Genomic DNA, 13,399 nt, shown 5'->3' with positions numbered 1-13,399 from the left:
GAAATAATTTTGAACTGGACTTTCTCTTGCTCGTTCGGCATCTACATTTTTGACAGTGAACTCTGGTATGAGCCGTTGTTGGCCAATTCTTACTACCTCTTTGTATAATTATTTGTAACTACCCATACAAGAATGATTTTTAGCCGTTTGTGCGCTGTGTGTTCCTTTTTATTTGTGTTGTGTTATTTTGAATCGTGCTAAATTGAATAAAATCGTGTAAGAAAATTTAAAATTTTGTATTTTCAAACCGTGTTAAATCAAAACCGTGTGAAACCAGAATTAGGTGCACTCAAAATTCCTGGGATCTGTCCAAGCAGTGAACGTAATTTTTAATCTCTGGTCAAGTCTTAGTTCAGCGTCGAATATAGTTGCTTAGCTCCAATGTTTTTTGAAGTTTAAATATTTATAACTGATTATCAAACATATTTATAGGCAGTTATTCTATATTGTAAGCTATAAACTATAAATAGTTCGTTCATTTATTAATTACATATTTTAAATTGCTAGTTTTTTAAATTCTATCATGCTAAAATTAATTCGTGATAAAATTATACAATTCTTAATTGTAGACAACGACAGTCATACTTATACTTACATACTTGTATACATACGTATGTGTACATGAGTATGTCTGTACATACTTCTGCATATGCCTTATTTTTCGGTACGCAGAAATATAATTGCTGTTGACTAACTATGGCTCAACTTAATTCTACATTTTTTGATTTGATCAAGTGTTAAAAATATTGCATTGTGATTTGGATTAGTATTACAGTTGAACACTTCACACATCACCATCAAAATATTCTTTTGCAGTCTCGATAGTCGGATCCAACCACTCCTCAGTATCGGATTCAAAATCATCGCCTGATTGTTGTCGATGAATGTACTCGGGTTCCAGATACAACTGAAATGGGTTATTATGGTCTTTCCAACGCACAACGTCATTGTCGAGATGACCAAAGCCTGGTTTCATAAACTTATAGTATTTAAATGGCAAGGGATATGTAATGATCATACTCTTATGAACGCTCATGTAAACTGTCCGTCCTTTCATATGATGATCCAGTTTACTGAAGTGCCCTACACATTCCGTCGATATTGCGAACGACAATTTTTTCGGCTCATAGTCCATGGTGCTAAAACAAATTTTTCCACATGTTTGCAAAGTGCATGTGTACCGTATTTTATCCTCCGGCAGCAGCACCTGCAGCTCCAAGGTCTTTCTGGTTTGATAATAAAAAACCTCAGGATAGCCGCAGCCAGGCGGCAATTTTTCTGGGCGTGGAAAATAATCGAGCGTGTGCAATGTCTTTGCATGCTTTTTAGACTTCAATTTTCGATGCAACTGCTCAGTAGATATTTTGCTTTTCCTTACGGTACGTTTCTGTTGCTGGTGCAGATTATTATTGTAATCACCTAATTTTTTTGACATTCCGTTAACAACAGCTTCGAAAAATTCAAGCACATTGGCCTTCTCCTCGTACATGTCTAATTGATCATCCTCCTCATTTTGTTCTGCTTTGGCGGCCATTTCAGGCGATTGTATTTCTTCGCCACCTAAACTAGTTTGCTGTGAACGCCCGTATGCTTTTTGTAATATAGTCTGCAATATATTTAAAGGTTCCGCCCGCACAGTAGTTTTTTGGTGCGACGTATCTATCTGCTGATGGTTCCACTTAATTATATCAGGAGATGGTTCGCTGTTTGTTTTGATTTTCCTCCCGTTAATTTTATCTGGCTGGTTTAAGTTATTATTGTCAGAACCAAACGATTGCTCAGATTTATCACTAAATTCGTTTAGCGTTTCGTCAACAACAGCTTCGATCGATTCAACCAGACTGGCCTTCTGCTCGGACTTGTCCTTTTGGTGTTCACATATTATATCCTCTTCACCCGTTATTTGTTTAAGTTGTTCTCCTTTGGCGGCCATTTCAGCCGATGGTATTTCTTCGCCTCCTACACTATTTTGTTGTAAACGCCCATATTCTTGTTTTAATCTATGCTGCAATTTATTTAAAGGTGACGCCGGCTCAGCCGTTTTTTGACGCGACAGTTTGGAGGAATTCGTGGATGTATCTATTTGCTGCGGGGTTTGCTCAATTAGATCAGCAAACGGTTCGCTCTTCTCTGTCCGTTTATGACTCCCAATTTCCTGTTGCTCGTCAAAACTTGCATCGTCGAAATCATAAAATGTCTCAGAACTACTTGATCCGTTTTCCACTTCATCAATTTGACCAACAAGAAAATCAAGTAGCATAGTCTCTGTCTGTGGGCTATACTTGACCAGACGCTCATTAAGCAGGCGCTGACGCACGTTCAATATATCGATATGTACCTTCATGGCGGGTGCATATGTCATGGCTTTTATAGTGCGCACAAAGATCGTGTGCGACAAAGCAAAAACTATTTTGGCCTGCATGAAGTGCTCCATCGTAAGATTGTTGAGCCAATCGCGAACTATATACCCATCTTTTTCGAAAAACGAAAGTTCATTAGTCTCCGGCACCAGGCCAACAAGGCGTAAATCAATGGCCAAGGGTGGCAAATTAATCAAATCCGGAGGACAAACATATAGCTGACCACTGGTGGTCGAAACAATGCGTCTATCCACATCCAGTGCTTGCACCTGCACCTCAAGATCCGTGCATGCCAAATTAATGTGTTTGATGGAAGCAACGTTTAAGATGCGCACACGTTCGAAGCCATTTGGTGAATGTAGAATGCAAATTTTCTTCGCCTGAGGCGGCCAAAAACATTGTTGATTCTCCAGATTTGAAAAGTGAATCTGGAGTCTCAATTCCATCTTGCCCATGTTGTACAAATGCTTCTGTTCCTTCCAAGTTCCATCTTGTGGTAAATGTTCCAGTAGACGTACACAAAAGTGCACAGGCGAATAGACCTGACGATGAAAATAATAATTGAAAAATTTTGGTATATCGAGAAAAGAAACGCTAAAGGATTTGCGGAGCTGGCATTTGTCATACATAAATCGGTATGGCTTCTGTTCAACTAATAGACTGAGATAAAAAGAAAAAGGAAACTTACAAAACGCATGTTTTCAAATCAATTTTTCATTTCCTAATAATTAATGTATATGTTTGATGTATCCCATTATCTATCTTAAATTATATACTGAATATATAGAAATACTAACCCTCACAATATCCACTTTGATATCGCCATCATTGGGCAAGTTAGCAGGCAAGTTATCGTACTCGCGTAACTCATGCCGCCACTCACACTGTACATTGTCACAGACGCCGTGAGTCATAAGATGTGTGCAGAGCGCTGGCTCATTATCTTTTTTTCGCTGCTTTTCATTTTGTATGCGGTTAGATAACTGGACAACGCATTCATCTAAAGTATATTTATGCCGCCTCATGAAGTCGACAAGGCGAGGTAACTGCTCATTATTGCTTTCGTCCAGTAATACCACCGATTGCAATGACAAGCCTGATGTCTTCGACTTAAAAGGATACAGGGGATTTTTACAATTGTGTAAGAACAAGAGATGACGTTCCTTGAACATGGAGTAGCTCTCGCTCACTTCGTAGTGTATAATAGTGTGAACGCCACGCAAATTAATGTCGGGACAACAGCCAGTGCAGATAAGCACGGCACCGCGAGTCTGTATTGGATTTCAAAAACGATTAAGGTGTTTAGCAATCAATCCTGTCTTCAAAACAATTAATTTTTATAAATTGTTTTGATCTACTTACATTTTCAATCCAGTCCTTCATAAGTTCAAGGGTATTGAGAGAGATGTCTAGGTAGTATGGAATACATTTGTAGCTATTACGTTCCAACTCTGACACCAATTTTTTAGTTTCGCTGTCTATGTTGCAAAAAACTACAGTACGCATTCTGTTGGGCTGACGCTCCTTGAGAATTCGCAGCACCTCCTTGGGTTTCGACTCACTCTTCACCATGCATATTTTTATACGTGCGCCTCCATAGAGTGCTGCCTCTAGCTCATCACCAAAGAGCAACATTGGATGGTCATTGAATGCCAATAGCTTTGGCAGCATTGTGGGTAAATACGACTGTGAGGTCATGACCATTTGAGGCCGACAAGTACGGGTCGTTTCCAATAGATGCGAGTAAACCTGCTCCAGTTGACTTGAATCTATCAAATCGACGTCATCTAAGGCCACAAAGCTCAACCTACGAAATTGGATCACTTCGCCATAATTATGAAGCAGCCACAAATATTGGTTAGGTGTGCAAATCAGACATCCAACACCGTTCCACAGTCGTTGAAAAAAATTATCTTCGTACGCTGAGGGCACGGTTAGTATTATCGTGCTGAAAGGATTGGGCATGGGCATCTTGTTCAGTAACGAGCAGCACTGACTGGCAACTTTAGCTACGCGCTGTAAGCCCGGCACCACGGCCAACGCCAGCGGGCCCACCCAGGGACTCGCAATTTCGGTCATGGAGGTGACCACAGCCTGACACAGAGGCGGTATATAGCACATTGAGCGTCCACTGCAGGGAGCACTTGTAATAATAGCACCATTATCTATGCCTCCAATAAGATGTGGCCAGGCGTAGCTCTGTAGACGCAGCAGCTGTGTAAAATCCAAATCGTTCATATTCTGCATTATGCCCGGCAGGAGGCGCACATCGGACATGTGTCGTGCCGGGCGCACATCGTGTTGGGAATATGCCACAGCGAAGTCCGAAATCTTGAGTGAGGTGAGCGGTCGTTCAAGGTCAAAGGCGATTACAGGCTTACTATTGAAATGATCAACATTGTCATTTTTCCACATCATAGAGCGTTTGTCGCTTAATGCGACACTGGTCTTAGACATTTTAGAAAAACGTGAAAATACTTAAGATTACAAAAAAGCCAAACCCAGCTTACGCTTTTTACAGAAATTGTTTGAAGTAAAGTTGGCTGCGCTTGAAGGCGGTAAAATGTTAAAAAGACTGGTAGCAAAAGATCCATGCTACGAAACTCACTGATCTGCTTAAACGATACTACTCAGCAAGGAGTATGTATCAGTGTTCCCAATTCGGCTTTTTTCCCCATCATAGTAGGCTTTTTTCGAAGACCAATTGCATGAATAATTCGAAAAGTGCGGAAATTGAGAAACGGAATGTCTGGTGTTTTTTTTTAAATTTACTCAATTTTTACCGCTTTTTTTAATATTTCCAACATTTCAGCTTATTTTCACTCTCCTTCTCGTCAAAAACAATAATTTTGTTTGAAAAGTTGACAGCACTTATGTATGTATATAAATATAAATATAAATATACATACATACATACATACATATGTATGTATGTATGTACATACTTATGTATGCGCATTTTCCTAATAAGTACAACAATTTCAGAGACCACATAACTACCCAAATACCTTACATACATACATACATATGTATGTATATACATATGTATGTGCATATGCATACAAAAAATTGATTATTGAAAGCAAAATTTGCATATTTTAATTGATCATAAAACAGTTCCAGGTCTATGATACGCATACAAATATGTCTATATGTACATATGTATGTAAATATGTATATATGGTGTATGTATCGACTCACTGTACGCGAAAGCACGCTTACATGTACATATGTATGTATGTACATATGTATTTTTCAATTATTTTATAAGAGAAGCGCACACACATGCATGCGAACAAGGACAAAGGAAGGAAGAAGCAGAATTCGTAAAAAAAACGAAACAACAAACAGATTTCAATTTGATTGATAAATACAACGCAGCGTGTAAATGATGTTCCAATCGAAGAAAAGGACACAAAAAATTACAAACCGAGACACATTCTTCCACATAAAAAGTTTTTTTTTAGAGGCACGTCAGTGGAAGTGGGCGGGGTAGAAGTCGTGCTGTTATCTGATATGCTTCGCGTCGGGCGCACTGCACACAATCACAATAAGTGGCTGTTACATTTCACACTAAACATTGATGGACCCGCTGGCCGACGGGCCGGACTGGGACTCCGGACTCGGACTGGAGCTTGCAGTGAGAAGGCAAGCGAAAAACCGCACAACCAAACAAGCCACAAAACAGCAGCGGCAGTGGCAACAACCCAAAAACGAAAGGACGGCCATAAGCAGTTTTGTGGCCATGGCAAGAACTGTGTCAGACGCCCAGCCCCGCACCGCCCCGCCCCCACCCGTTCCGACCAACCAACCATCCAACTGGCCAAAGCTGCCGCTGCCGCTGCCGCAGCGCACAAAGCATAAAAGAAAATCACTGAATTTCACAAAGATGTTTATCATTTTCACTCCAAAAGTTTTTCCAGCGGTCGCCGGGGAGCCGTGGATGGAGTGAGAGCGCACAAGCGAGCAAGCGAGAGAGAGAGAGAGCGAGTGTGCAAAGTGGAAAATATTTTGTGCATACAGATTTCACAAGTAGATAAAGTAGTAAAAAGAAAATCAGCAAAATAAAAATAAGCAAGATGCGAGGGGGGGGAGGGTGAGGTGGGCGGAACAGGACAGCAAAAACTAGCAACGAGGAGCATCAAGTTAAGCAATAGCTAGTTATTTCGGTTTTCGGCCCTGTCTTCCTTTTTCTTGCTTTTTGCTTGATGTTACCCAAAGGACATAATCGGCAATGAGCGAACCGGACGTTGTAAAATGAAAAAAAAATCCTGACGGAAATAGCGCGCGAGAGCCCAAAACGGGAAAAGTAACAGCTAAAATTGTGCTGGGAATAAATCGATCACATAATGCAATATTATGGCGTAATGCTGGGGCACACCATGGTTATGGCTCTGTTGGCAAAGGGACCGGCTGCCTCAGCCCCTTCTCTTGCCCAACATACATACATACATATAGTATATATAGTATGTATATGTATTTATGTTTGAATGTGGAGAATTGCAGTCGAGTTTCTATCCGTTGTTTCTATTAAATGAAGTCCATTATGCTGACGCCACTGGGAATGAGTTTTGATTGATCAAATGATTCAATAACAGGATGACAGGCAGTACACTAGCATTCGCATTGGCATTGGCATTGAGTGACAACTGAACATTTCAGACAGATTCTTAGCAACGATACTCTCAAAAGCAAGTTTTTAAACAAGAGTGAAATGCGAGCCCAACTCTTAAATACTCTGTACAAAAAATTGAAAAATATTTTTTAAATTAAATTAATTAAACAAAATAAAAAATTTCCATTAGGAAACAAAACATAAAATTTTCTATCCTTGGACTTGGGGCAATCTGCATAACAGGTTTGGTTATTCTAGCTCTTACACTTTATGAGAATGCTGTGCTTATACAGACAAAACAGATGACTCGTCCTGTCATACTGAAATACATACATATATAGTATGTACTTATACCACATCATTTTTGTGTTACATACTTTCACACAAAACTAATATATCCGTTTAATAAAAGGCATCATTGTGCAGAATTTGATGTCTCTAGCTCTTATAGTCTCTGAGATACAGGTGTTCATACGGACAGACAGACGGACAGACAGACGGAGATCGACTCGTCTTGTCATGCTGATCAACAATACATATACTTTGTGGGGTCTGCCATGCCTCCTTCTACCTGTTACATTTTTCAGCTCCCGCAAACCTAATATACTCTTCTACATTTCATGTACAGAATATAAATACGAGTCCTATTTCATTCTTTGATAATGCTGCATTCCAAGATTTTGGGAGTAATTAGACTCCAGTTTCTACAATAATGTCTTACTACACGTATACTCAAATCCGTACGCTAGAGTTAACAAACTGTTATGCAAGCTCTTCTATATCCGATATTGGAAATATTTATTTATTCCTTCATACAATTTGTAATGCTTTCAATTAGTTTTTAAAAATTGATAAACGTTTTAAAAATAGTCCCCAACAGCCTAAACACAATCAGAAACGACTATAAAAATTATCTTAAAAAGAACAGAATGGAAAAAATATGTTTTATGCTTGGGAACTGTTGTTTTGTTTTTATTTCTATCTAGCTTTGTTATATTAGTTACCTAGGATATTGTTATATAAGATAATTTTTATTACCGATTAATGATTGCCCATCGATGCAGCTAAATAATTATCATTACTGATAGGTAAAATATTGTGATTTCAGAATTTGTTGACAAAAATCACAGTCGGTGGATGCGACTAATGCCGACTGCATAAACAATCATTGATTGTTAGAGCTCGTAACAGTTTTATTCCGTCGAGTTATGAACAGAAGGATACATGAAAAAGTCCTCTAGGAATTATACACAGATACAGATGCTTCTATGATGGGCAACGGAAATAGTCATGAATGGGTTGAACAAGCATTTGTATGTTATACTATATACTTTCCTTGTATATAAAATGTAATGTTTCCAAAGCCCTTTCCATTTGGGAGCGACAACATGTAACAATTGTCAATCGAATCATTTTATTATTTAAATTTCATACACACAGTACCAGCTTTAACATTAAATTTTGTATTTGGTGTTTTTTCTCGTCTATTTACTCATTATTATTTATTCCATGTTTTATTTGATTTGGCTTTGCTGCGGATTTTTCATTTGATTTTCCAAGCTGGCGCTTTCAGTTTTCATTTCTTTGTCAAACACGTTACGCAAATATTAGCATATAGCTCCCATGGTGGCGACACTGACGATGACGACGTCGGCTATGGCTATGGCTATGGCTTTGGCTTTGGCGAGTACAAACACCTGGCGCTGTTACCTGCACCGCAAATATAATGGCTGGAGCCGTGCACGTCCACACACACCCCTCCCCAACCCCTCCCCAAGCAACCAAAAAGCCTACGCTGTTTGTTCACTTCACAGTGTCCGCACGCCAGCTGTCAGCTGTGACAGAGACAGCCACCACTGGTCAATAGCCTATGGGAGGTCAATGTTTTGGTTCTCCTCCAATGTATTTATTTTTCAACTTAATGTAAATATACTACATGTACAGTAGTCAATCATGCCATAGGAACGCCTCGCCAGCCGATGTTCTAACGTTCACTTGGATAAAGCAACAGGCATGGAGAGAGTCAAGCTAGAATCTTGCAGTAGACCAAGTACAACTGTGAAATACCCTATATGTACATCCACCCATACTTTTGCCTCAGAAGCAGAAAGAAGAAGTGGGCGTACATCGAAACATCGATTTGAAACAAAGCATGGTTATAAATATTCAAATAGGCATATGGTTATAAAGATTCAAAATAAAGCGGCATGTCAGAGCTTCAATTTCAATCAATCAAGTTCTTAAGTGATGCTTGTACTAGATGAAAAATGTTTTTTTTTTCGGACCATTTTCTCACCATATTTTAATTGCCTAACAATATACTTGAAAATTAAATTTTTCTAAACTGTGCCCAAGAGGTAAAACGGTATACTAGGTTTGTGCCAGACCCCACAAAGCTTAACAAGCCGAACCAAAATAGCCATGTCCATCTGTCCCTCCGTCCGTCTGTATGAGCGCAAAAATTTCACCACATACAAGAGCTAGAATGACCAAACTTGGTATGCAGGTTTCCCTAAGCCCTAGGCAGATGAAGTTTGTTTTTTTATTCTGATACACCCCCCACTCCCCCGCTAATAATAATAACATAACTCCCGTTATCATTGGAATTTTCTGCTCAAATTTGGCAATTAGATCCTGTTAGTGATTATGTGTTTGTATGCCAAGTTTCATCATGATAGGTAGTTCCGAAGAAAGTTATAGCCTCTGCCCAAGCTCTGCCGCAGCTGTTGTTGTTGCTGCTTTGTATTATTTCTGTAATGCATATAAACATGCAGAGACACGATTCTTCTGTTGAAACTGTACTTAAACATACGTTTTCATTTATGTATATTTGTAGTTAGTAGAGTTAGTAAGTTCTTATTTAATTTAATTTCTTAAAATTAATTTCTAAAAATTTTTTTTAAAAATAGTTTTCGTTTTGGTGGGACTAGGTACAGGGCATTTAAGAGTTGAGTTTAAAGTTAAAGCCCAATCATTATGAGATTTGTACAGTCGATAAGTATACTATAACAATCCGCTCAGAAGCTAGTTGACTCTTATACGCGTATAAGATAAAGTTCTTGGTGTTTGCTGGAATACATCTCAGCTTATTCCCAGCTATTTTCAAAAACTTTGCAATGTAGCCCTTTTAGGCATAGAAGTTGGCTGGATGCATTGATGCAGTGGCAAACCTCTGTTTAGCTCAGCCTCTAAGGCCCGGCATAAATGCTGGCGAGGGTGAGAATGGCGCTGTTGGCCAGGTGTGCGACGTCAACGTCATCATCTAGTGCCCGTGCACCGGCAGTCGGCTGGTTTGTTGTTTCACTTACAACAGCAACTGCTCCATTCAACTGCGCTCCCCTTCGATCCGATCCGCGCCTCCACTCACATCAATTGCCATATTTGCGATTTATAGGGCGCGCGCGAAATTCTCGCACTCGGACTTACCGGTCGACTCTTTGCCATGTGCCACAATGCCACAGCAGGCCATGCTCGTGGTTTTTCAGCACGTTTGCTGGTTGGTCACTCTGCCTGCCTATTCGTCTGCCTATGTGCGTGTGTGTAGAAATCTCTCTTTATTTTCCTTTTTTCGTCCGTTTCAGTGTCCGCCTGTTGTTGCTGCTCGCCCCATCCTGCATCCCCATCCGCTTTGTCCGCTCATAAATTATTCCGACGCTCCAAATTAAGCATACGTCATCGCCTTTTGATGGCCTGCCAGCCAACGCCAGTGTCGAGGCAGTCGAGCATTCGAGCAGCGCATGGCTCTCACACCTATGTTCACATATACTCGCATACTATATGCAAATGTGTGTGTGTATATATGTATTTCTTTCATTCCTTCTTTTTTGTTTTTGTTTTTTGTTTGTCCAACAACATTCAACAATTCATTTTTTGTGCTCAGCTTTGTTTGCCAACGGACTGGCCAACTGGCCAACCGGCCAAGAGAGGCGAAGCGACTGCCGGTCCAGCCATCCATCCATCCATCCATCCATCGTCCAACTGTCTGGTCTGGGTGGCTGGCCCATTGGTTTTACATGTTGTGAATAAATAATGACTGCCATGATGTGGTAAATTGAATATGGCGTGAAATTAGCTTAAGTAAATGGAATTAAGCGGATTTCACAGTTGAGAGACTATTTAAAAATGAGCTGCCAGGCAGTGGCAACTTGAACAAAATCCGTTCCAGGGCTACCAAATTGATTTAGTAGCACATCAAGTGGGTCATATGCAAAACCACACACACACTGAGTCACACACACTGAGTCACACACACACTGAGTCACACAGCTGAACAAGTTCATATAAAGTCAATAAAAAGATTGGAACGCAAGCCTTAAATGCATTTATACCCTAATCCGTTTGCGTTTTATCCTTCTCGCTAGGGGGTCGGTGGAGGATGCGGCTCGGTATCGGCCATAAAAATCCGGCAAGAAAGCCAGCCATTGCCAACTTGGTTGAGAAACATGCTAACGCACACACACACACACATACACATGTATATCGTGTCACTTGTCGTGTCATGTCATGACTTTTAACCCCCCCTTTTGATGGCAACGACAAAAAAAACCGTGTGGAAATATATAGCACGTAAGTTAAGAGTAAGGAGGAAAAATAAGAGGACGAAGAAGTAGAGAAAACAGAAATCCGCTCAAGCAAATCGCATCGTATTAACCTTCAACATTTTCATTTTCATTTTGAACATTTCAGCGACAGGAATTCAATTCCACAAGGAACTTCACTTGATCCGCATTTGATTTGTCAACCCCAGGCGGCGGCTGGTTGCTGCTGGCTGCTAGCTGTTGGTGGCGAGTCTCTCTCTATAAGAAACTTGCCAAAGTTGCATGCAAAAAAAAAAAAAAAATGGGCAGAAAAAAAACGAGGAAAGGGGTTTAAAAGTTTGGTGCCCAACCCTGCTCGCGTCGTACCCTCACGAGCAATGACACTTGTCGCAGGCAGACAAAGCGCCCGAGAGAGGGACGGACATGTGCGTCTGTGTACGAGTATGTCCTTGCCTTTGGTTTTTTAGGGAAATGACATTCACTGACACTGAGCACTCGCCGCTTGGGAGCATTGCAATAAAAATAAAACGCTTTTCAAATAAGCGCTCCGGGAGCTCAACTTGCCCTTCGTCTCCAGCATCCAGCCTCCACTCTCCAGTCGCCAGCTCCCATTCGCCATCGTCCTGCCATTCCTTCACTCACCAGTTCATTCTATCTTTTTTTATGCGAATGTGTATCGTCATCCTCCGTAAGTATGCGTGCATCTACATATGTACAAGTATATTGTATATGACACTATGTACTTGTACTATAGGTATGTAGCCAGCATGCATGCTGTTTGTGTGTTTTGAGGTAAGCTTTGTATGCATGCAGATAAACGTTTTGTAAGAGCGCAAAATGTGCCACGCACTTGGCCATTTAGCCTACAGCCAGCAGCTTATTGCCTTTTAAAGCTCCGAAGCACAGCCAAAGTGGCGGTGTGTGTAAGGCACACGCAACTATCTCCGTGTTGGCAGCTCGTTGCCAAAAGCCATCCAAGGCAGCACAACCACATACGAGAGTGCTGGGACACATTGTATGGGGCCTCGTTGATTTACAAAAGAGAACCAAAATTAGTTCTTCGTCAACACTCCCATACTTTATGTTTGTATATCGAATGGCAGCTTATTGAAGCGCTTAATTATTTGAGAACAATCGGGCTGGACAATACAGTAATTGTACAATTTAAGTTTTTGAACATGCTTGCATAAAACAATAAATAATAGATTCCCTAGTTTCGCTTAAATACTAAAAGCGAACATGTTGTATACATATTTGGGATAGATAATCTATTAAATAGCTTTTTATCCGTCGGGTACTTAATATGTTGATTTTCTCTATGCAAATATAAGTTTAATACAAGCCCTATGTAGCCTCATATAATATTAATTTCAAATAAAAGGCAATGACCGGTATTAATACGCTGTTTGTAAGGGAAGAAAATTTCCAGCTTAACGCAGTTCATACACACACTAGCAACAGTACATCTTAATAACCTAAATTATATATAACTATAGTATACATATCACACACTTAAAATAAATACTATTAATAATTGAAATGTTCAACGTCCAAAAAACTAAATAAAGCTAAGTCAATTAGAAATAAATATGTATTGACTAGCGTAATAACTTAAAAGTAATCTTGTACTTGTAACGCTAGGATAAGTTAATAAAATAAATAAAAATATAAGACTCTCACTCGAAAGCAACGGACATTTCATAAGAATGTGGCATGCTAAGTATCTTAGAATCTAGCGTCGGAGTGGCAAAGCCTTGTGAAACCATAATTGATCTAATTGGGAAAGGAACTGCTAAAGTCAGCGTACATTTACAATAGTAGTATTTAGAGAATTTTTCTACTTTATACAGGATATCTTATAAGTAGTACTGAATAGGAAAACAAAT

General features: G+C 39.8%; 1 protein-coding gene across 1 annotated transcript; it reads right to left on the bottom strand.

Annotated features, from left to right (window-relative positions):
- Window positions 1-512: 512 nt before the first annotated feature.
- LOC115626759 (putative ATP-dependent RNA helicase BoYb) lies at window positions 513-4,867 on the bottom strand. Its single transcript, XM_030522215.1, has 3 exons — window positions 3,723-4,867; window positions 3,158-3,631; window positions 513-2,902 (listed from the first exon to the last, which is right to left on the bottom strand). Exons 1-3 carry the CDS (start codon window positions 4,815-4,817, stop codon window positions 785-787), a joined length of 3,687 nt encoding a protein of 1,228 aa, XP_030378075.1. The 5' UTR covers window positions 4,818-4,867; the 3' UTR covers window positions 513-784.
- Window positions 4,868-13,399: the final 8,532 nt, after the last annotated feature.

This window comes from Scaptodrosophila lebanonensis, unplaced genomic scaffold (assembly GCF_003285725.1).
Source record: "Scaptodrosophila lebanonensis strain 11010-0011.00,11010-0021.00 unplaced genomic scaffold, SlebRS2 tig00000089-arrow-pilon, whole genome shotgun sequence".
Lineage (NCBI taxonomy): Eukaryota > Metazoa > Arthropoda > Insecta > Diptera > Drosophilidae > Scaptodrosophila > Scaptodrosophila lebanonensis.
The sequence above is the reverse complement of the archived record's forward strand: the minus strand, read 5'-3'. Positions and strand labels throughout refer to the sequence as shown.